Source organism: Apus apus, chromosome 8 (genome assembly GCF_020740795.1).
Source record: "Apus apus isolate bApuApu2 chromosome 8, bApuApu2.pri.cur, whole genome shotgun sequence".
Classification (NCBI taxonomy): domain Eukaryota; kingdom Metazoa; phylum Chordata; class Aves; order Apodiformes; family Apodidae; genus Apus; species Apus apus.
In genome coordinates this window covers 15,728,462-15,753,826 of record NC_067289.1, presented here as the reverse complement: position 1 = coordinate 15,753,826, position 25,365 = coordinate 15,728,462, and the positions used below count along the sequence as shown (strand labels likewise).

General features: G+C 43.3%; 1 protein-coding gene across 1 annotated transcript in view; it reads left to right on the top strand.

Annotated features, from left to right (window-relative positions):
• LPP (LIM domain containing preferred translocation partner in lipoma) overlaps positions 1-25,365 on the top strand; it is a 323,116-nt gene that overhangs the window by 98,400 nt on the left and 199,351 nt on the right. Inside the window, 1 exon segment of the mRNA XM_051626360.1 lies at positions 22,668-22,869. Coding sequence (XP_051482320.1) covers positions 22,677-22,869 — 193 coding nt within the window. The 5' untranslated portion in view covers positions 22,668-22,676.

Genomic DNA, 25,365 nt, shown 5'->3' with positions numbered 1-25,365 from the left:
TGACTTTTTTACTTTTTTTTTCCCCCATCCCCCTGTCCCCCATGTAAATTATGGCTAGCTGGAGATGAGATTTCAGCATCCTGTTTACTGCAAACGGTTGGACACATTAATAAATGTTGAAAGAAAAAGATAGACAAGGGATTAATAAGTAGAGGACAGGAGATTAATAGCAAGAGAGTAGAATTTGGTTCAAGGCCTGGTCTTCCCAGTTGCTAGATTGTGGAAGATTAATGGCAGCTCTTCTCTCAGTTTCACTCTTTCTGGTGGCAGCTTTCCTGGCTAAGACTAATAAACTGTCCCAGTGACTTGCTTTAAATATGAAATCTAGGGAGAATCCCACTGTTACAGACTGTTAATTAAATGTGACAGTATTAGCTTTGCTTTCAGTTCAAAGCTTAAGCAATCACATCAATATATTTGTGGGTGGTGAAGTCAGGAATTCAGGTGCTTACAACTCTTCTCAGGTCAAAAAAAATACCATAAAATGTGTTTGCCAAGCAAGCTGTCTCTGATAAATTGTTTTTTTTGTTTGGTTGGTTTTTTCACTCTGTGTCCTGTGCAATAGATTTATTTCTCTTCTGGGTTTTTAGCTTTTTTTTCTGTGGAGAGCTGTGTTCTTGACCTGTTGCATCTGGCCTTTTATTAGGCTTTGTGTGAGATTTGATCATAAGAAAGTGCTAACTTTGCAAAGAACATTCCTGGTTAAATTTGAAGGAGAACTGTAGAACATGGGACTGTCACAGAAAGCCTTTATTCTGGTAGAAGTGTGCATGCTGTTCTGGGTGTCCTATATAGGGGTCAGTCTCAAACTCTTATCTTAAGGCTGAAGCTGCCAAGTCAAGTACTGCTGTAATCCTCTTGCATCATGTATTTTTCATAGTCTTCACAAAGATGATCCTAAGCTCTTCATGCCCAGGGTTATGGCAATGTACAGGTGCGCATATGGCCATTCTGGGAAGGAAGCAGTTGTGTTCCCCTAACAGTGAGTCTGATGAAAACAGGGCTGCTACATGCAGGAGCAGCTTTATTTCTTTTCCAGGGAAGAAAGGCTTCAGTGCCCCTGTAATAAAGCTCTTCCCCTCTCATCTCCTCCTTGCACACAGTGCCCTCGGCTTTTCAGAAGTTAATTGATTTGTCCATATTATGATTCTCTCTTTAATATTATTTCTGTAAAGAAGAACACACACTAATCTTTCTCCAGAGAAATGTTTCACACTGCTTTTCTTTGAATGTTGGCCTAGGGTCTGCCACATGTCTTAATGAGTCTCTAGCTTAGCAGCTATGGTTTCCACATGCTCCAACCTTGACACACACGTACTTGCACACCCACGTGCCTGCTCCCAGTTGAACTGAGCAGCCCACCCACTCCCCTCTCTCCTTTGGGATTTTGCATTAGCAAGGCAGCACCTCCCTAGGAAGCCCTTCACATGAGAGGGAGCTTTTTACCTGCAGGTTTAGATAGATTTGGCATCGAATGAGCCATCCTGTGAATCAGAAAGGCTATGACCCCTTTATCACACTGTCCCACCACCCCCAGGCTCTTTTAACATCCTTCTTCAGGAGCCCGGATTCCTGTGGGCTGTGCTGCTGGCGGCAAGGACCCGAGTTAGCACCGAACACTGAGCTGAACACCCAACCCTGAATTACTGTCTGGTATGCCACTGCCTGCCAGATCTTTGATAGCTTGTTTTTAATGAAGATTCCTCCTGTAATTCCTAGAATATCTTGCAGTGCGAAAAATGAGCTGTGTGTGTATTTTGCTGCGGGCTGAATTTTTTTCCTGCTCTTCACAGTTCCCTCCGTGAACAGAGAGGAAAGGGAGGGGGGAAGCAGCTGACTGCTTTTTTTGTTGTTGTTTTTCGACTTGACTTCTGTGAAATGTGCGGCGATCAATCGCTCACAACTAACAAAATGTTTTTGTTTCTCTTTGCAAAAGCATATGGGAGCTGCAAGAAAAGCATATGGGCGTTTTTAGGAAAACATATTGGTGAATGGACAAATTATAGCGATGCCAATATGTTTTGGATGTCTGGCTAGACCACTACTACTACCACACTTGCTGGCATGCAGACACATCCACAAGATTTCCAGCATGTGAGTTGTGTTGCTGCTCCTGGGGAAACTCAGGCTGTGCTGGATCAGCCTTCTGTTTAAATGGCATTGTGATCCATCTTTGGTGTGCATGACTGCCTCACCATGTCCTGGATCAGGCTGCAGGCTTGTGTTTATAGCAGCATATCCATTCTCTCAGTAGACTGAGCCCAGAGCTCCACTTGCAGCTGGCTGCAAATAATGATAATGGTAACCATTTTTCTTTCTAAAGCCCTTGAATGCAGTCCTAATAACACCTGAGCATCCTGCAAACAGACTGGGCAGCCTTTGATTTTCCTCTGCTGCTCTATCTTTCTCTGTTAGCTGGAGCTATTGTTTTTAATTTCTCTGATCACACAGGCTGCTTTTGAGGAAATTAAAAACATTTGCATTCTTGTTTCTGGGCCCTGTCCTTTTAGCCTTGATACTGGTAACTCAGGGAAAGGGATCACCAAGCTAGGGATAACTTGGTTGGAAGTGATAAGAGAATTAAGTACTCTTGGTCGGTGGGTTCTGGTGGCTCACAGCATCCCTATAGTTGCCCTTCAAGGCAAGGAGAAGTCCTCAGTAGCTCCATCTGGGCAGCTTTTGCCACTCACCCTGGCAGTGAGGGAGAGCCGCCTGTCCTGCCTCTGCCTGCCATGGGCATGGCCATGTTGGGTTACTGGGGTGCCCACATTTGGGTTTTAGGAGATACTAGGGGACTGGCTAAGATGAAAATCTCCTTGCACAGGGAGAGACATCTCCTGTCCTGAAGAGCTCACAGACTAAACAGACAAAGCCGAGCCATTGGCAAGGATGTGCTGGTTTCTGAGTGTCAGGAAGCTGGGCAATAACCAAACTCAGGAGGTGATTTCACGAGCAGATTCAAGTAGTCCCAGTTTATACCCTTTCTGTAGGAGGTGGTCCAGCTGTCTTGTGTGTCCCCAACCTCATTTCTGCTCATAGAGTCACTTTTCTCTTTTACAGGCACAAGTGTGGACACAGAGGAGGGAGCAAAGCATGTGACTTGAGACTGAGGGGTTAAGCAAGGTGCACATTTGGGCAGTCATTTGGACACCATGTTGTTTATCTCGGTTATGAACCTGCAGTCTCAGATATTTTGAGTGGCAATTCAGCACCTTTTAATGTTCTTCCTCTTATGCCAACCTCAGGATGATTTGCTGCTGAGTAATTTTACATTATTTAATGTAGCTACTTTCCTTATAGTTCTTTTGTTCTATGAGACAATTCCCTATTTTATTATGCAAACAGTACATTAAGATCCTTGTGGGCCAAAGTTCCCAGCAGTGCTTGAGATGACGGCAGAGAAGTAGGTTATTTCAGAAATACTGATTCTCTGCTCTAGAAGCTTTCTTGGAGTTCTGCTTTAACTGCTTTTGATATTATACATGCTTTAAAGAATAAAAAAATCAGTACTTCCTAAATGTTAAAGAGCTCAAAAAATACACTGTATGCCTTGTCACAATATTTAATACAGAGTGCTATTTACAGTAATGAATCAAAATGTCAGTTTTTAAAATATGAACTGTCAAGAGTGTTCCTACTTTGCAGAAAACTTTGATATGACAGTTTGTTAATCATATGACTATTACATCAAATGTGTCTCAGAGTACTTTTGCTCAACAAAGTCTTTTTTTATTCCTTCCCCCTCCTTTTTTTGCTGTTAATTCTGGTAGAGTTGTTTGACTGAATGCACTTTGATTAGAAGTTGGAAGAATCCAGATCTGAATGCTTTGCCTTTCGACAGATGGAACTTACCAATGCCTGTGTTCATGCTCACCAGGGTCACCTAGTCTTAGGTATAGCCAGGTTTGGATCACCTTTACCTCGTGCCCCCATTGTTTGCCCCAAGCCTGCTGTGACTAGGAGATGGGATGCTCTAATTTTGAACTATATGGCCATAACCTGCACACAGGGTGTGGTGATGGAGAATCCAGCTCTGTAGCATTTTCATGAACTACTGAGTATTGTAATGCAAGCAGCTCTCTCTTATCAAGGGAAATGAAGGGATGCCCTGGGTCAGCAGAGCAAGTCTTCCTTTGGCTTTCCCAATGCCAACCTGGGGATTGCTCCCTGGTGTAGCTCCTCTGCAGAACCTCTCTGGTTTGGGTGCATGACAGCAGCTCTGGTGGCACTGGGAGTGTGCTGCAGAGATGGGTGGGCAGCTGTCCCCAAAGCCAGCAACTGTGTGTGCTGGGGCTCAGATAGCAGCACTGGTGGAAATGACATCTAGATGATCATCTAGTCCATAAGTGGGGAAATGCTTCCCTTGATCAGGATGCTCAAAGCCCCATCCAACTTGAGTTTAAACGTTTCCTGTAATGGGGTATCCACTACTTCTCTGGGTACCTTGCTACAGTGTCTCATTGTAAAAACATTTTTCCTTGGGTTGAATCAGATGGATGTTTCTTTGGTCTTATGAACTTGGCATTTCAGCTGGGCATGTCTGTTAGGTAGCAATCTCAACTCTTTCACTGGTGTTATCGGAGAGATGAGAAGAACTTGTTTCCAGGTATGTAACCACATGTTTTAGGGCACTTGTGAGTAGCACATAGCTAGCTCTTGTTCGTGGAAGACACAGGTAAGGGCACTGAACATGTCTGAAGTTTGGTACTCTGAAGCCCACTGGGTCTTACTGGGGGAAAGAGATTCAGAAAGGTGGAGGAATTGCTGTAGTGTCTCTCATAGTAATATCCTGCTGATAGAGGAGGTGAGGAAAAAAATAGAGGGGGAAGGAGTTGGCTGGTGGATGCAGCAGTGACAGCAGGACACGCTCTGCTGGTGGTGGTGCCGCCTGGCATGGATCACCAGGAAGCCTGAGAGGAGATGCCCAGTGAAGCCAGTCTTGAGGAGGTTCTTGTACAAATGCTCCTAGGGAAGAGAGGCTGCCAGCAGCGAGGACCACTGTCAGGGCCAATGCAAAGGCATCACTTTTCAAACGGTATCTTTGTCACCTTCACTGAACGAGTGCTGGTGCTTGCTGCATTCCCTCAACCCATGGAAGAGAATTGATTATTATTTTTCATTTTAGACAAACCACATGGTTAGTGTGATGATTTTTCTTTTATTATCATAACTGCAGTGGATGGAAAAGGAGCTCTAACAGATGTACAATTAGCAGGGCATGAAATGAAAAATGTTTATGTGCAAGGAAAAGGTTGTTTACTACCAAATTCCTCCTTTGAAAATCAAGCAGTACTGAGATTGGCTGTGCAATTCCTCAGCAGGCACACAGCTCCCTTCCCTCTCTCCCAGCAACATCAGCTGAAAAGTAACAATATTTTTAATGTTACCTTTATTTAAAAAAGCAATAACACAACTGAAAGGTCAGTGCCTGCCTTTGGAGGCAGATTATCTTAAGAGCTTGTTCTCCCACTCTGGCACTGATGGTGTCAATTCAGGAAAATATTTTGACTGATGCTTAAGCCCCATTGATGAGGGCAAATTGCACATTTTCTATTAAAACTCTTTTGGGTGGAAAATAAGATTATGATTTAATAATTCCAAGTATGGGTGAAAAATATTTCTTGTCAAAATGTTGAAAAATACCTGTTGGAGTCACTGCTGCAGCATACCTGGAGGAATGTGTCTTGGTGTGTAGAACCCAGTCCTTTTCCCTGCTGCATGGCTCAGCCTTGCAGCCAAACCCAACCTTCTCAGTCCGTGCAGCCTGGGAGTCCCCCATGCACTGGGGTGGTGGTGCCTCCTGGGGTGTGTGGTGTGCATGGGCACTTCAGAAACTGGAATCCAGCCTTCCACACCTACCAGTGCTGTCAGTACTGGGGTGGTAGTTTTTCACAGGAATGCTTTTAGGCTCTGGTAGGAAGTCATCAGCATTTAGATTTTTCTCTTAAAAGTGGTGTGAGGTTTGTTTTTTTTACCTATAGAAAATATCTGGGGTTTTTTTGGTTGGTTGGTTGGGTTTTTTTCCTCCATGGTAATGAAATTCTTAGTTTTAGAAAATGATCTCTTGCTGTAGAAGCCCTGCCTGTGATGCACAGTTCTCAGGTACAGCTGCTCTTTCCTGATTTCCTTTAAAAATCCAGTAATGAATTTTGCAAGTGCTAGGTTCAGAAATGTGCATCAGAAATACTATCAGTGTTACTCTGTGGAACTAACCCTGGTCCTACCTAGGGCTGAACATTTCCCAGGTACTTGAGTTTCTTACCTATTTCATTCCATTCTTTTTGTCCTCTAAAAACTTTGTGGCCAAGTCCAAGGCTGACACAAGCCCAAGTCCATAGGGCTACTCATGTAAAGTTTCACCTGGATGAGTGTTTGCAGGACCCAGACCTGAGGCATTGTTGTGATGGATTCTGCCTGCTGAGCCTGGATGGCATTGAGCAGAAAAGAGGAAGAGGGCTAAAAGCTCTGGGAACAATCAAGACAAAAAATTCCTTCCAGGATTTCTTCACTTTTCCAGGGAGGGTAATCAGTCTGTGTTTTTCTTTGCCACAGGAAATACTGTCTGAATCTGTTACCCAAAGACAGCAAGGAAAGCTTAGAATACCAAAGGTACTGCAGAACAGGGACTGTCCCTTATTCGGGGTTGTTTTTGGTGTAGTGACTGCTATGTATGTCATAGGATGTCACACTGATGCACCTAATATGACAGGCAATTGAGTATTGGCTTAGATACTCATTGTGTTCTTGATACACAATTGGACTGATCTCTGGAGCTTGGTGCCTTAAACAAGGGGACACGTTTGTCTGCTGAGATTGTAAATGGAGTTTTGCTTAGGTTATAAGCCTGAGACTGTTGGGGAGGTTAGAACAAGTCTAGTGAGATGTTGGGTGTCTGGTGACTTTAGTCCTATTCTTGGCTCATTTTTTTTTAGCTTTGCTCCATAAATATAAGCAACTCACTATTTCTGCACCTTTATTTGTTCACCTGGCAGATGGGGCAGCATTTGGGCTAGTTGGAGGGATTTTTAGATTTCAGATAAAGCTTTTTAGCCACATGATTTATTGCAACTTCTAGGGGAAATTATTTAAATATTTTATTTGTGTGAAAGTAATTGTGGCCTGATCACTGCATGAGCATGATACCTGCTGAGCACCAAAATGTGATTCCTAAATTTCCATTAGCAGGTCATACTGGGCCAAAGGATCTTGAGCTGCTGGAAGAGAGAAGAATAAACCAGAATGAAGTTGGTGTTTGGCTATGGGCTCTGGATGTCATTGTTCCTGGCTGTTCATCTGGCTAATGTTTGCTTTTGTGTAGTATTTGTCTGTCTGTGCCTCTGTGCACATGGGGAAAAGGAGGACAAATATCACTGGGGTGGATTAGCATTAAAAAATAGTTAACTGATCAAAGCCATAAAGCTTGTCCAAGTGAATTCTTCAGAGAAATAGCTTTGAATTTCCCAAGCAGCCGCAGGCCATAAAAGCGAAGCGCTATCATTCAGAGATGCAAAAAATCCCCTTCTGCTGGAGTGTTGGGCCTATTTGTTCCTTTTTAGGAGGGCATTCAAAATGTTTACTTGATTTTCTTCTGAACAGCTCATTGCTATCCATCATGAGCCTTTGCCAGCTGAGATAGCTTCAGTCCCCATCTCAGGCTTAACCCTCCACTGAAATCTCTGCTCCCGTACTTGCATTTTGGGTGGCTTTCAGCTCTGTGCAGTGGGGTAGCCCGCATGGAGCACGTCTTGTCTCTGTGCTCCAATTGTTGTAAAGAAGGGGCTAAATGTTTGCAGCATCTGGATGGAGGTGACAGGAAAGGGAGGATGCAGATGAAGAGTGTTGCCTGGAAATATTTCCTACATGGCCCAAAGAGATGGCAGAGAAGCCCCATTTCCTGATGCCATGGTCTGTCTTTTTTCATTGATCCTGACCCAGCAGGAGCACCAGCTCCACCAGGTCTGTGGGACAAAGTGGGAGGGAGTTTCTTACATGGAGGAAAGAAACCACATTGTTTGATGCTCACAAAAAGTTATTGAAGGCTCATTCTGAAGGTTAGGCAATCGGCCTTTGGGAATTGGGCACATAAATTTGCTTTTTGCCCATGAAAGTCTTTCTTTTTTAATGTTTTGCTTTGTTGCTGCTTCTTAAGTACAAGAGAGTGAAGTGCTGGTATATGGTCCATACACAGAATATTTGAGTAGCACAGTCATTAAGAGGAATAAAAATTAGACCTTGGTGACTCAGGGTTTGCCAAGTAAAAAAAAGAAAAAGCTCTCAGAAGACAAGAGGTGCTTTGTAGCTGGAAGTGCCTGTCACCCTGCAAGGACTCATCTGTCCTTTTCCATTCCAGTCTTGCCTTAATGAAAATATTTTACTGCCTAGTACCTACTAGCTTTTTAGTACTGCTTAATTGTATGCACATCTCCCCCCCCAAAAAAAAAAAAAGCCACACATTTTTCTGCTCTTGTAAATGTTAAGCCTTAGGGCCCCCATGGAGGGGTTAATGGCTGTGACCTGGGAGCCTTTCAAGCAGATAATTCCACTTTTGCTTCCCTTCTGAAACTTGGAGTCTGATTCTCCAAATAACCCAAATGTTAATATAACCACATTTAAAATATGTGTGTGTGTATATATAATATATAGATATTTTTATTTTTTTTTTCTGGTGAATTAGTGGGAGTCCTAAGCAGATTCTACTGGAAACTGAGGTCATCTTTCTAACAGGTGGGCAATGCATGGAGAGCACAGCCATGACTGAAAGTTGAGGCTGCAGCTTTTGGGAAGGGAAAGATCTTGCACAGGTGTGGGTGTGACATTCCTGTATGCCATGTATACACATTCTGTGCTTGGTTTCTGTGGTAAAGCAGAGATGAGTTCTCCACAGAGCAGGGCCATTTGCTAGGGTGAAGTCATCGGTGTGCAGTTATTAAAGCAATATAGAGGAGCATCCATATACAGGAGAGTGTGAAGTAAGTGTGAAGCTCATCCTTCTCCTCCCAGATTGTACTTTGGCCTCTTGTACAGGCTGTATCCTGCCCTGGGATGGGAGCAGTGCTCAGCTATTGAGGATATGGGCAGAAATTAAATCTGAAGCCTGGGGACTTTCTGCACAGGGAGAGCGTTGTGAAACAAAGCCAGGGTGTGAATTTGAAGTGCAATAGCTGTTCTGAGCGTACTTCTCTTGTGGGCAGGCTTGTTCTGCTCTGAGAGGGCCTTTGTGCAGATCTGCTTCATCCATTGCCAAAGACACTCTCAGTGCAGAAAGAAGAATGCCCACACAGGGAGCAAAGAGCTTTTCCAGGCTATTTCACCATGCTGGGGAGTCCCAGGAGATGCACATGGTTTCATGTCCCCCTGAATGCTTCAGGAGCTTACCCTTCAGCTCGCTCTTTGACCAGAGCTTTTGTGTGGGGGGATGTCCTTTGCGATGCGTGGTTGGTCAAGTTGTGTCTTCTGGACCCTGCTAGGTGCAGCATCCATCACTCTTTTGCCTGAGGTTAGGGGGCTGGCCTCAGGGTTCCCTGATATTTTGGGCTTCGCTAGACATTGCTGGTGTTGCAGTTTGAAATTCTCCATCAGACCCTTCTCTTCTCATGGTGTGTCTTAGCTGCTGAGGGAAGCTCCTGTGAGATCATGTCTATGTTCATGTGTTGTTCCTTTTTTTATGAAATCGTCAAGCAAACCTGTGCATTGGGTATGATCCTTATCTGAATGTTGTTGAACAGGAAAAAAAGAAGCCCATCTGTTCTACAAAGAGGCAGTGTAAAGAGCAGGCTCTGTGACTAAATAAATTCACATCTGTTTAGCAGAACCATCAAATGGCGAGCAGAGGGGCCTAATGTGAATCACATGTTGAAACCACAAGTATGAGTGAGATGAGCTGCAAAAGAGAGAGCCTGGAAGTGTTGATCCATGTGAGCAACTGTTGGTTTCATTCCTTTTTCTTTCCATCTACCAGTTTCCTGAGCAAATGATGTAGAATCAAAAAAGTCAAGGGTGTGCACATGTGGATGCATACATATTATTGTATTCCTTGCATCATTAAATAACCTTCTTGCATCATCTTGAGCCATTAGATCATAACTTCAATTGGAAGGGCAGTGGATCATATAGGGGGCTGCAGAGGAGGGAGGGCAGGGCTGGCATGAAGTGAGCAGGTAAAGCTGTTCCCTAGTGGTGTTGCTTCACAAAATATGGCCTTGAGGTAGCTTGCTTTAAAAAGGGGCTTCCTCTGAAGTGATTTCTCCAGCAGTGTTATCTCAGGGAACCTATGGGAGCAACCTATAAACTTCCAGGGATAGGTTATGCCTTCGTATGCTCAAGCTAGTTTCAAAATAGGTATCTGCATACCACTCCAAACAGACTGCATCTTTCCATGGATCAATTTAATTTGTTGCTTAGGTTTCCCCTTAGTATTTTAAGTCCTCCAGAAACAAAGAGCAGCTCAAGTTTCTGTATTGGTTGCATTTGCACTTTATTTTTATTTCTGTGCCAAGAACATATCAATACCTTTTCAAAACACAGTGTTTTTATTACTTCAGACAGCAGTTTCTAACTTAAAGCCACAAAAGCTTTGGGGATGTACATGCAACTCAGGTGCCTCAGTTACATTTTTGGCTGGTCTCCATAGCCCTTTAGAAAGTCCATGCAGAGAAGCAAATGTCTTCTCTCCCTCAGGATCTCATGAAAAGAAACATGCAATAATTTCAGTCTCAAAGGTGGTTTCTTGTTGCTGTCTTGCCTTTTGTCCTAGATATTTAGCAGTAAATGAGGCCAAACTTGTGGGAACAAAGAGTGATGGTAGATGGGCTGTTAGACCTGATTTGCACAGATTCTGATCTCCTGCAGTTCATCTGCTTTCTGTAGCTGACAGAGAGCTGTGCTCATCCAGCTAACCAGGGATGTGAGCTCTGCAGGAGTGCGCTGGAGGTAATGAGGTACTTAAGGGGCTGGTGGGGTTGAAGGTCCCCATGGAATGATTAAGGTGTTGGCAGCTGTGTTACTTTGAAGAGAAATATGTGCATTACGCAGCAGAGACATGCTGAAATGCCTTGAAGACAGTTCTGTGTGGGAACGTGCTTTGCCTTATACCTGCGAGATCATGGTAGCAGCTCTTGGAGGGCATTTGATTAACTGTGCAGTGTGTGCACTGCCCAGCTGCCCTGGCACGGTTCAAAAGCAGAAAGCAAAGTGGGTTTGCCATCAGTGGCTAAAGCACAGCAGTGTGTCACTGTTTCTAGATATATTAAAAGGTTGGTGCTGCCTTCCCTCCAAAAATTTGCTCTGCTTGTGATTAATTTCCTCTCTGTCACCACCCCCCACACTCTTCTACAAAGGTGCAGTGAAGATAGATGAGCACTGTAAAGTTTTCCTGGAGACTGTCAGATTTGAGCAGTTTCACATCTAGGGAACTGATGTGGCCCATCTAGTATGGAAACTCTTTTGTCACAACAAAACTTTGTAATGATTTCTGGGAAGGGTAGCAAACAATTAATTTGGGTCGTCAAAAACAGAAGACATCAATGTGATAGTGGTGAAGCAGCTGGAACTGTCTTTTTAACATAATTGCTGGAACTGTGGTGTACATCAGCTGAGGAATTATCTCCTAGAGCTTTGGGTATCACTGTTCTTCAATGAACAGACACTGAGATGAAAGGGAAGAGCAACAGTTTCCTAGGCTCAGTGGTTTTATGAGTTTCAAAGAAGAACTGAAAATCAAATCTCAAGCACTTGTCTTCAGTCACAAGTTTCTATTCAGAGTAGAACTGATGCCCTACGGTTACTAGTACAGAGCTTTATCTTGGTGTGCTCCAGGGTCTCGTGGCGTACTTGCCTTTGCTCTTTATATTCCTCTTTACCCATTTCCCTGTGCTTCCAGAGCACCTCACTTGGGACAGCTGTCTTCTCAATGAGCTCAACATCACCTTATATTTTACTCTCCTATCCCTGAGGCCATGATCATTCTGGTGCTCCTCCAGCTTAGGCACCATCTCAAAATATGCCTTTTATTCTTCTTTATTCTTTGATGACCTGGAGTAGATAGAGGACAGCAGGTCAAATATGAGTCCCATGTGTGCTATCATTGCCAGTAAAGCAAACTGCCTATGGGGTTACTTCAGGAGAAGTCTAGACAGCACTGAGATGAGTTATTGTTCACCTTTACTCCCTGCTGGTGAGGCACTTGTCCAGTCTTGAGTCCCCCAGTTGCAGTGAGATGTTGAAGAGCTGGAAAGGGTCCAGAGGAGGGGCAGTCAAGGTCCTAAAGCACATGTCCTCCAAGAAGAGGCTGAGGGAGCTTTGCTTCTTGTCTCTCATGAAGAGGAGGCAAAGGAGTGATCCTGTGCCATGGGTGTTACAAAGATGACAGAGCCAAATGCTTCTATCTGCATGGCAAAGTAAGATGTCATGGACATGCATAGTGAATTGGGAGACTCAGCTGGGGAGTTGGAAAAACTTTTGTATTATTTTCCTAATGAAGCACTTGAACAAGTTACCAGGTAGCAGGAGATTCTCCATTCTGGAGGTTTTCAAGGACAAAGCCACAGCAAGCCTTATTGGTTGGTGTTAGTCCAGTCTCCCACTAAAAGCAGGGCTCTGTAACCTGCAGAGATCCTCTTTCTTTCCTGACAGTACTGCAGGCTTTCAGTTTCTGAGAGGAAGCACTTAAATCTGTATTTTTGCTTTGTGTTGCAAAAGAGAGACAAGTATACATTGGGGTGCATGTTTTAATAATGTCAAATCACCTGTTGTTGTGAAACTTGTAGGAATGTAGTCTTTTTTTCTGACTGTGTATAAGAAGGGGTCTGTGTACTTCCTTTCTTACAGTTTTCATGTACTTAAATATCTTGCTTCCATTAGCAGTCTCTTGGCAGCATCAGTTCCCAGCCATGTGGCAGCAATCATTCTTCTCTGTGCTAAGATACAGGATTTTCCATAGGAAAAAGGCTATTTCTCCTGATTATGTGCAAGGTGCCATGGGCTGAGCTGCCAAAACTGATGCATGGGTTGGTGCATGGCTCAGTAAGGAGGAGAAATCATCCAGGGATTTGTCATACTCAAGGCTGTGACTTCCAGGACCACTTTGGATCTGGGGGAGGAAAAGTTAAGTGGATCAGGTGGGAGGAAAAGAACCAAGGATTAAAGATTTTGATCCTGGGCACAGTTCCTGCCCATTAGTTGAGTTCATTGCTTACTTTTTCGATATTACAGTTTCAAAGTCTGGTATGTACTGCCAGTCCCTTGCTGTGTCACAAGAAAGCTAGAGTGGCATTGGTCCTGTGCTCATGTCCTTCTTGAGTGGGGCCCATGCTGAGCCCATATTCTGGACTGCAGGTCCTTTTCCATTCACAGAAATCCCCTCAGTGGCTTGTGGTGCAGACTGCCAATAGCAGATACTTTTTTTTTTTTTTCCAGGGGTGGTAGCAACTGACTTTTCCTTGCAACCATAGTTATTTCTAGAAGAGGAGTGCAGGAAGCCTTTATAAATAAAAACCCCACCTACACTCTAACCTTGCTGGGTAGGACCTCAAGCTCAGCACTGTTTCCTTGTTCACTCTGTATCAGTTTCTCACTCTCTACTGAGCTCATATCCCTGCTGTTTCTCCCCAGGCTGAGATATACACAGCTCTCTGCAAAGCTAATACAATTATCTGTGTGTCAATAAGCTGCCACGGTCCCATTTGGTCCCACTGGGGTCTTGTTGATATCTCACTGCTGAGCTGAATGTTAGTTCTGCATGGCTCCTTCTTGTTTACAGCCAGCATCAGCATCCAAACAGCCTGGGCTTGCTCTAACAGCTTTAACCTAGCCATTTCTTGTCCTGACTTCTTTTCTCTTGTGTGGGACTCTCTCAATAGGCCTGATTCCAGGTTATCTCCATTGGTTGTGAAGTCCAGTCCCTTAGCCATTTTATTTGATGGATAACCTCTGTGTTGCTTGGCAGTGCCTTGCTGAACTAGGAAGCCAAGTAGTGAGTTGTGCTATGGGTAAGACAATGAATATGGGCACAGAAGGAATAAAGGCAGCTTTTTTTGGCAAAGGGATCTTGAAAATAAATTGCGTGCAGGAAAAAAATATTTGTGTAAGGGAGCTCGTGATCTGAGACTCCCAAAACAACCTTTCTTCATCATTCCACCTCTTCTTTTCCTGTCCCTACTAAGATATTTCCTCTCTCATTTTATACACAGAATTCCAAAACTGATCTAAAATTTTTCTTTATGCTGTAGCAACACCCTCACAAACTTGTAGGTGAAATTATCAGGAAGAGAAGCTTTAGGAAGTGGAAGAAATTTGTTTGGCAGAGAGCTGCTTCTTGGCTCAGCTCTTAAGGTGCAACCACAAACTTTGCTGTATTTGAGTAAGCATTTTGGACCAGCCACCAGGTCTACCTCCTCCATTGCAATTGCCCTGAGGTTTGTTGTGACCACAAGTAGCTGAGGCCTTGGATTTATGTTTTATCCAATATGATAATGTTTGGAATATCTGAGGATTGTCTTATACCACAGAAGTCAAGAATCAGCCTGCTCTCTAGTGAAATTATAATGTGGTCATTAGAGTTGTATTAGATTAGATAGGTCTGTCTATCTCCAGGGGGCCAATACTATCTCTTTGTTTCAATGCACATGGGCCAGTCAAGTGCAATTTATTGGGATTTTAAAGCCTAGTTTGTCATCCAACACCAGGATTTGACATGACTGTATAAGGAAGATCTCGTTCATCAGCTTTTATGTGTGTGTTTTGCAGCAGCAGTCAAATTCAAATAGCCTGCATCTAATCCCAAAACTACTAATGCGATTACATTGGAAAATAAGTTTTATGCTTAGTTTGCCCTTCTCCTTTTCCACTGTTGAAGCTGACACTAGAAAAATAAGCTAAGAAGGAAACTTAAGGGTAGGTTCTTGGTTGATACCAAAATTGCCCCAGCAGCAGGGTTTGGGTGTGAGAATGAATATGATGTGGGGGTGGTATCTAATGGACTATATCCATGGTTACATGAACGTCTGTCAAGTGTCTTAGTAGTAGAGAGATCGTGCTTTGCCACCACATCTCTACAACGTCCCCTGTGAACTTGCTGTCTTCCTGTTATGTCTAAGTAATACTGTAGAAGTTGTAGTGACTTTAGTACATAAAGCAAACATCCCAAACTGGTGTGGATTTGCTGGCAAAAACCCAAAATTTGGATGCACTCATGCTAGGAAAAGAAAAAGATACTATTTTCCAAGTATTGGTTATTTAGTTAAAAGCATGGACACATGCTGTGTTCATTTAGGAACCATTGCAACTAGAGAATAAGGAATATAATGTTGCATTGCCAGTAGGTGATATTCCTGGCATCAGAAGTGGGATACAGCGATATTGCTGCCAACTCTGAGTGCTGATAAATCACAGCTGGAAGTGTGGGGTTTTAGAGTCACAGAATAATTGACTTTGGAAGGGATCTCTGGAGGTCATCTGGGCCAACCCCTTGCTCTCAAAGCAGGATGAAATACGAATTTAAATCAGGTCTTCTGGAGGATCCCATGGAAATTTGATTGAAGTTGTTAAAGCCAGAGCGAGATGATCCTAGATTATATCCTTCAAGGAATAATTCAGCCCAAGCAGTGCTCTAACTAGGTTCCTTTCTCCTTTAATTCCTGTGATTACAGTAGTGATGTCCCAAAGCAGCAAATTGGTTAATGTTTTTAGTTCTGTTTAACTGAAAATGTGATTATTATATATTTATTTTGAGGGGTTTGAGCGGAAGACACAAAAACCTGCCTTATCCAGGGAAACTCTGGGTCTGGGGGGAGAAGAAGAGTTAAACTTGCTCCAGGTGATACCTGCTGTGAAAGACCAAAGCAACAACATCAAGAAATACTCATAAGCAGTGTAAAATGGATGCAAGCAAAGAAACCTAATCCTGGGGAGAGATGTGCCACAAGGAGTTGGAAGTCCATGTGCATCAAGTTTGCATATGGTCAAGAAAGCAGTCACTGGAGGGTGACAGCATGTTCCATTCTTCATCAGGTCCCAGAGTTGCTTGGTTAAAGACCTTTAGTGAGATCAGAAATTTGACATAATATCCTCTTTTGGAGGTCACAAGAAACAGGATCATTGGCCATAAATGGATAAATAAATTAATTTAATATTCAGAGGGCCAAGAGAAACAAGCAGCTTTGGGTGTTTGTAAAGAGAAAATCTCTGTGGTCAGCCTCAGTTACTGCTTTTGGCTAATCAGTGGAGTGGAGGTGACCAGGACAAAGCAAAGAACTACTTTAGCAGGACATTTGGGTTTGTACTTTTGGGAGTTTCAGGCAGAAAAATTAAGACAAGTAGAAAAATCCAGTCTTGTAGCTTGCACCTCTAACCAAACGCGGCAATTTGTGGCATGGTCTTGTATCATGAAGAGTGTCCCTTTGTTCAGTGCTAGAAATGATTTTTAAAACTCAGTTGGAAGGTAAAGTCAAAAGTTTTCTCTTACAAGTTATTTTACACGGACGGAAGAGCAGAGGTAGTGGGGAGAGCGCAGTCTGTCTTTCTACATATGGGACTTGTAAGCTCTTAGAGACAAACTTGGGTTATCCTGGAAAAGGGGTGTCTTGATTGTGTTCTGAACACTATCAGAGAGAAGCTACAATAGGGCTTTCAGTTGCACCGACTGTCAGCCAACAAGATACTGATGCCCTGTATCTGGTCAATCTCTTGGTCTCTCAGGAGTGATGATTAACTGTGCAGGGGTGTTACTGAGAACGTTATGGACCTGCATAAATCCCATGAGTTTAGGAAGGAGTGGGGTGAAAGAGCAGACTGTCTGGAAGCACAGACTGTTGTTGTTCAGTTTTTGTTAAACGCTGTTGCTACCCACTGTGAAGCATTAGCTTAATTAACTCAGGGACAGATTCTTCTGTCTTGGCAAAGTCTGTCAACATCCAAGGAGTATTTGGTCCATGTTATAAATATGAAAATGAAATCAAGATTTATTTGGGTACAATCTAATCACAGAAAATCCATCCTGTCTCAGAGATGAATGTACTAACAATTTCAAGAGTAGACAAATTGGCACTCTACCTTTCATTTCTTATCTGATGTGAGGCTAAATTGACTTGTAACCCTCTTTGTTTTACCTTTGCTTCTCAAAGGTGAATGGCATCCTGTAATTAAAAGCAAACCCAAGCACTTATGCCCACACATTAAAAAAAGGAAGAAAAGAAGAAAAAGGAAGAAAAACCCCTTGTCAGGCTTTTATTACTGCCTGGTATTATCTTCTATTGATACTCCTAGTCTGATATTTTTAGATAATGCGGTGTCTCATCTTGGGATTCGTGGGATTGCAGTTCCTCTGCTGTGGTGTATTCTTTCGTGGTTACAATTTTCTGAACTTATGGCATTAAGATTGTCCTAATGATAGAACTAGAACACACTGTTTTCCTTATTTATGCAGCATGATTTCACTGTTTGCTCTTAATGTTATTTATCATGGTTCGTCCGATCTTGTACTCTGCCTCCAAAAGCAGGTGATGACTAATGCTTCCAGGGAAGGAATGGTAACAGAACCTCGGGCAGCCACAGCCAATTTCAGTCTGTTTTTTTCTTTGATGTTATTCATCATTTTACCCCTTCCATTTGAAGTTACCATTCTTGAAAAAATGGTCTTATGCTGGCATCCACCATTTCATAAAAGGTAGCTGAAACACTGAAGAACGTTCAGAGTAAATATATGTGAATGAATCTGCTCTTTACAGTGAGCTTAACTGATACTTAATTTAAATGTTTTGATTTGATTTAACCAAGGACCTGGCTGTTTCTGAAAGGATCTGTGTAGGGAAGAGAGGAAAGTCTGTAACGCAGATGACAAGAGCCTAATAAAATCCGATGGTTGGAAGAGGAGCTAGATAAATTTAAAGCCAGACATAAAGGAGAAGCTGTAATTATGGTGCTTAATTGCTTGCCCGAGCAATTTACCTAATGCTGTGGTGGACTCTCCAAAACTTGCATGCTTTCATTTTAGGCTATATGTATTTTATGACAAATATTCTTTAGCTGCACAAAAGCTTTGTGGAGTAATAGTTGGTAGAGTTCAGTGCCTTGCACAGTGCAGAAGGGCTAAGACAGGGTGCTCAGCAAGAAGTGCTTTCAAAGTGGTGATGTAAGGAAGATTTAGGAGATTTTTCTCTGGGGTTGGGCAGTAAATTTGTGATAGTGGTATTGCTAGAGTACTTAGTGAGTAAGGAAAGACAGAAGAACCTTGTTGCAGTCAGATCAGGAATGGAGCTGTTGAGTTACTGCTGACCAAGGAGGATGACTGTGTGACAGTGGCAGGCAGAAACACAGAAGGCTTCAGCTGAGGCAGAGGCAGATGTGACACTGATGGGGGAAGTAACAGGTTGCTGTTCCTCTGGGAGGGTTCCCAACGGACATGGGTTCTGGTGACAAAGGCTGTTCCAGCCCTCTGTGTTAGATTTCAGGTGGGTAGATTTATTCAGGTTTGCTAGGGAGGGGCTCATTAAATGCAAGCCATGCCTGATGGGTTGTTTGGAGTAGAAATCTGAGGCAGCTGTAGATTTAACCTACAGCTTAACTTTTCAGTGAGAGGTTAGTGTTCCAGCCATTGACTTGAGCAGCAGAGGGATCATACCCTTTGTATTTGGTGTCCAAGGAGCAGCAACAGGCAGTTTGTCCAGCAAAAGGCTAGTGAGACTCACTGTTCTCAAATATTTGAAGAACCAAAGTGATCAGTTTGGGTTTGATGGTTTTTCACTCCATCCACTACTACCCTTTTAGGAGGAGCTTGCTGAATTCACCCTTAGAAGAAATGGATAATGCAGCTATTTTAAGAGCTCAATCCTTGACAGCCAAGCAGAGTGGGTGCATTTAATTACATTATCCCAGGATGTTTTTTCTAATCCTGCTTTTTGGGTTTCTCCAGCCCATCCACCTTGATGCTCCTTTTGTTGTGTTTTATTAGTTCCTTGGTTCTCTCAAGCCTGCAATATCCAATACAGTTTGTTCTTTTTATTCTGAGTTTCTCAGTGACTTATGCCTTCTTGCAACTACTGACTTCTGCAATCCCTCACATCCCATATCAAGTTAGAAACTTTTGAAGACAATGCTTCTTACTGTAGGACTGACAGAAATAACTTTTTTGGAAGGAAACGCCTCAGACAGAAAAGTGGAACATGTTTGCTGGCTAATCAGAAGAGCACTGCCTTTACCTATGAGTAATGAAGTTCTCATATAAGTTCAGGAACCACAGTGACACAGCAGTGGTGGCATATGGAAAAGTAAGTTTAGAGTAAGACTGGTTATAAGCCCAAGTTTCCCTGTGCTGTTTTGATTACTTGTCAACATCACAAAATGTTCATCTGTTTTGTTCCAAAGAACCTTCTGATTGAAAACCAGGCAATATTGCAGGGAGTGGTGAGAAAATTCTGGTGGCTTTGTCTGAATTAGCCAGAGTGCTCCACCATGGAGAAGTCTGCTGAAAGAAGTGGGGGCTGTGACCATCTGCAAGTCCCTGTCCCTTATATTCTTGCTCTTGACCTTTTACCAGATGAAAAAACAGGGGGTGATAACAGCAAACCCAGAAGTTTGGCTTCAGTTAAAAAGAGATTGATTAATTTTCTTTTTTTTTTTTATCTTGCAAAGTAGGCTACATTTAATTGAGGTTAGGGAGCTGGACTGGAACAGATGAGGAAAAGAGAACCTGCTGAAAACATTGCCAGGGCACAGACAGCAAAACTGAGTGGCAGCAAGTGCATCACAGAAAATGAGAGGAGGAGAAAAGGCTAACAGGGAAACAATTAGACAGTGCCACCTCTGAATAACAATAGTGTGGTCTTCATGCTCCCAAACTGTTCATAAGAGCAGTCTGCTTTTTAAGCTTATTCAGTGAGATCCACAACCTGGCAGATATTCTTGGTTGTGCTTCAGTCAAACCATCCCTGCATCAACCTGGCAGACCATGAGAGCTCAGTGGTACCAAGGCATGTTGCCTGCGAGGTGGTTGAGGATCAACTAGGGAGCTGTCAGAATGGGGAATTTGTGTTGTGGTTTTTTTTTTCATTTGGATCGGTATGGAGGCAATACCCACCAGGGTCTGAGGGTGCTTCAGGCAGCAGGATGCTCTTTCATATGAGATGTTAAACCAGGGACTGAAAACCTGTCAGAATAAAAGTCCAGGATGCTTTTAGCAATGGGCAAGGTATAGTTGCCTTTGGATGTAATCGCTTTGCAGAGTGCAGAGTTGTCCTGTTTAGCTCTTAAGGCTGAGCACCCTCAATGCTTTCTTCTCTTAAAACCCAGATAGTTGCCTGAACCTTATTGCTGTGTTTTACATTTTTTAAGGATGTGGGAGGAGAAGCAGAGGGTGCAGGTGAATTTTACTTCTCTAGGGGCAGATGTTTTCTAGGTCCATCAGGGCTGGTGCTGGCAGTGAGAAGTACTCGGCAGTGGGAGTGCAGTTCATGTGCCCTCCGCCCCCACCCATCGTGTCTGGTTTCCACTTGGACCCTGTGAGGAGGGCCTGCCTTTCACTTCTTGCTTTCAGAATGATACTCCACACTGTTGATGTAAGGTTGGAAGGCAGGTGTATGTGGGAGGGAAAATCAAGTCCTTGCAACTCAGCCTTGGATGCTTGTCCATCCCCAGGGTTGCTCCTGCCATGCTCAGTCTGCCTCATTCCTAGCCAGTCCCTCTGTGTGGGCGCTGGTGGCTTCCTTTCACTTTATGAGAAGCCTAGCATGACAGGCTCATCCTCCAGTGGGAAGGATTGTGAAACCACTATCTGCACGCTGAGCAGTCAGACTGCAGGGTGAGGAAGAGCCACAAGTGTTGGGGTTGCTGATTGGCACTTGCCAAACTTGCCAGTTACTCTCCCACACAAGGAGCGACGGAGGTGGGAGATGACCACAAATTGTCCCCTAATGTTGGGTCAGACTTTGGGACTTTAAGTAGAAATGACTCCTCAAGTAGGAAATGTGTTACCTGGAGTGAAGTCACTGGGCTGGAATAAGCACACACACACACACATATATATACATCCATTTTAACAGTCATTGCTGTTAGCTGGAGGTACTGTCCTTTCACTGCTATGTGGGGACCTTGCTCCTTTCCCTCAGACTGACTCAGGATTGCTAACAGCAGATTTCTAGGACAAGGTCATCCATGCAGGAACCCAGAGGACTACTTTCTCTAGCTTTACCCAAGAGTCTTCATTTCCTTCTTTGCTAAAGGACTCAACTGAATTTGCTCCCCCATGAAGCTTGTCGGATGCAAATGCTTTGCCAGCCAGGATGAGTTGGCAAAAGACCTCTGCTCTGAATTCCCTACAGCTTAGTCTTGATGTTTCAAGTGATGAGTGAGCCCCAATCAGGAGAAAGGGGAAATAAAATGTGATTTCCCCTTTGTTTTCTCTAGGTAGACTTAAATAAGCTGTCAAATATGCTTTCTTCCTGCCTAACTACTCAATATAATCCTGGGGGCTGGTTGAAGAGCTGTTTATTTATATGAGAAACATATATGTACATGGGAGCCTTAGCTGTGAGGCACCAAGGATATGTCCAGGTAGGCTAGGACTTGGGACTGCATTCTTGCATGGTATCACTGGTATGTGGCTGCACTTCTCTGCTTTGGAAATACCTCCTCGAGAGCCATTTAGATAGATGGCTGCATGAGGCCATGAGGAGTCCTGACACCAAAGCAGAGCATGGGCAGAAGTGACAGGGTGCTCAAGATCTCTAAAATTATCATTGGCTGTTGTCTGTGTGGGGTCTTTATTTCCTCATCACATCTCAAATCCAGCTCTGTAGGACCATCTGATGGTATTGTAGGACCATGGCTGCTACCCAGAGAGTGTGGTTTGTGTGTGGTGAAAAGCACTTGTTCATTGCAACAAACAGGTTTTTTATGGGCAGTATTTTCAGCAGTGTCTGAGTCCAGTTCTCAAAAGTGATGCAGGCTTTTAAGCGGCCAAAGCCAAGATTTTCATAAATAAGTAATGATTTGGGCTGCCTCTGTTTGCTGTTACACAAGTCAAGATGTCTAAAAGGAGCCTGGTTGTCAGCAGTTGTGGGATTCTGGCATTTTTCCAAAATTGACATGCTTTTAAAATCCCTTAAGCCAAGCATTCAGAAATGGAGGCATCAAGAATGATGAGCTGCTTTCGAAATACTTTTTCTTAAAAGTTTAAATGAAAGTTGCTGGGACTTGGGGTCCTAAATGACATGTGAAAAAGTGCTAAAGGTGTATTTTGGAAGTGTGTCTTCCTGTCTCTGACAGCTCTTGGCCCAGAGCACCTGCATTATTGTATGTTAATGCATTCACAAAAGCCTATCAGGGAAAGGCAAATGTATCACTACTGTGCTGAATGGATGGTGGGATTGATGGGCTTCTCCAGGGCTTCAGCCTGCTTCTGCTTTGGTTTGAAGAAGAAAATAGCAATGCTTTTTGCAGGCACTACCAATGAGCTGATCAGTAATTCTGACTTACTGGTGAAAGACAGGCAAATTTGTATCTATACAGTCCTATACAGTAGTTTCAATATGTTTGAAGATAAGCATGCACAAGTTGAACGTGTTAAAGGGTTCAGTGGGTTTGATTTTATAAACCAGCAAAGCAGTAGGTTTGCTACTGTTTTTTCTGCAGAACTAAATTCCTAATGCACATGTGGTTCTCTTTGCCTCTCCTCTCAGGTTTGAACCATGTCCCACCCGTCCTGGCTGCCACCCAAAAGTACCAACGAGCCAGTTGGTCATGTTACTGCAAGGATGGAGACCACACACACCTTTGGGACTCCCAGCATCTCGGTGTCCACCCAGCAGACACCAAAGAAGTTTGCACCGGTTGTTGCCCCCAAGCCAAAGTACAACCCATACAAGCAACCAGGAGGTGATGGTAAGTAGTATTTTTTTTTTAGGAAGGAACCACAATTGCCTAATTCAGAGGAACTGGCTGCTAACACAGATTGTTCTTTACTTGCTCTTTGTTGGTGGGTGTTTTGGAGCCTCCCTATTTCAGATAATTCAAATCAAGAAGACTGAAGATATCTCTTATCCTCACTCCTATTCTGGGGAGGACATGGGGACAGATCTTTCTTGGTTTTAGTTGGAAGTAAATGTCCTGTGTCTGTGACTGGTACTTTTTGAGGGTTTTTGCTTGTTTGGTCTCTGCTGGTATGTGTTGATCCAAGGAGCTGGGGCTTGAACAACTCTTTTCAATATTGGTTCTTTCATCTGAGCACAAGGGGAATCGTTTACAAATGTGGGACTGTGCTGTGGGAGTGTGGGTATAGTTGGTGGTAGGGCTTAAGTTTGGCAGAACTGGTCTAGGAGTGCTTCCCCTCCAGCCTGCTGGTTTTGTTCAGTTTTAGTTTTATTCTATTCCCTCTACTATGGAAGACTTTTGAATAGGAAAGAATTAAATGATATAATTCTGAGGATATTTGCATGACCATTTCAGTAGCCTCTGGGGTTGTTATGTCAGGAAAACAAATGCCTGCTATGTTGGCCTTCCTCTGCCTCTGGCTATAGAAGTCCTCCAGTCTTTGTGTAGTCAAGTAGTGAGCATGGGAGTTGGGTTCCTGGCTTGTGGACACATGGTGGAAGGGAGTTTCCAGCAGCAGGAGTGCATGGCTGGGAGCTCCTCTGGGGTTTGCAACTGGAAACTGGCCAGTTGGAGCACCCAGGATGCCCCTAGATGACAGGGGAGAGTGATGGAACCTTTAATGCAGCAGAAACAAGGTGGAAGCCAAGGATTTTAGGAGAGAGTGGTAGCTGTCTTGGCAGAGTAATGACTTTTCTATTCCCAGTGATTTACTATGGCTAGGCATAGGTAGAAAACTCTTCCTCCTCCACCTCCTCTCCATCCTTCCCCCAAAGAAAAACTCAGCTGTATTCAATAAAATTGCCAAACCAGCTTTTGATTTTTTTTTTTGTAGCTCTACTTTGTTCCATTACCACTTTTCTCTCTGTTTTTGTTGAGTGCAATAAGATAAATGTAATCTTTATCTTTTATTCCTTTTTCTATTTTGTTGAAAGCATTTGCATTTTGGGGATGTTCAGCCTGAAGAAGAGAAGGCTCTGGGAAGACCTTACTGCAGCCTTTCAATACTTAGAGGGGGCCTGTAGACAAGATGGGAATAACATTTTTAGCAGGGTCTGCTGTGGTAGGACAAAGTGTAATGGTTTCAAACTAAAAGAGGGTAGATTTAGACTAGATATAAGGAAGAAATTTCTGACATTAAGGGTGGTAGAACACTGGAACAGTTTGCCCAGAGGGGTGGTAGAAGCCCCATCCATGGAAATGTTCAAGGTCAGGTTGGATGGAACTCTGAGCAACCTGATCTAGTTGAAGATGTCCTGCTTATTGCAGGGGGGGTTGGACTAGATGACCTTTAAGGGCCCCTTCTAAGCTAAAGTATTCTAAGGTTCTATGGTTTTTCAGGAAGACCACTAGTGACAGTATGATGGAAAGCAGAAAAGCAAAGTAGCATATTAAATCTTGCACTTGAGCAATTTTCTGAAGTTAAGGACATTTTGTAGGAAAGTTGGAAAACTCTGATGTGTGCTTTGTTTTTTTTCACTCTGCTGCTCTAACTTTGGAGAATTCAGAACGAAAAAAGAAAATGTGTTGGAGGGGAAGAGCGAAATCATAAGCACCTGTTCTGTTGCCTTCACTAACAAAACATTAGGAAGTAAAAGGAAGAAAAAGACAGTTGGAATTAAAAAAGTAAAAAAATCCATTTTTGAAGTTCAGTGAAATTGTCACTTCCAAGTCAAGTGGAAATTTGTATTTTCCTAATTCTCTTATATTTAAAAATAATAATTGAAAATGACATTTTTTTCTAGGAAAGCTCTTGTTGATTAGCCAGTTGTTTTTTTTTGGTGAGAAGTATCAGTATGTCTTGATTCTTGGTGCATTAGTAATTGTAGATCCAATTATATGTGACTCAGGAACATTATCACCTTCTAAAAAAAAATTTTGTTTCTCAGCATTTGGGGAAGGAGGCACTTTCCCTAGGAACAGACACTGCAGGCTGAGGAGGAGAGATGAGGCAGGCAAACATTTCTCATGCAACACTGACTACCTGGTCCCCCAAGCAGCTGAACATCACCACATCTGTTGGAAACCAGAGGACACTGGGAGCTCACATGAGACCTTTTTCAGTGTCAATCCCTTGCGTTGTCCAGTGTTTTTGGAGATCCCAACATCATTTGACAGGTCTGGAAGAGCTAAGGGTTGCCCAAGACCTGGTCAGGGACCAGCTTAGTGATGTGACAGCATGCCTGCAGCTTACACTAATCCACTTTCAGAAGGTGACACACTGCTGGTGGGTGTCAGCAGCTGGTGCAAAGCCATTAGCCCAACCATATATAACCCTGAGAGCATGAG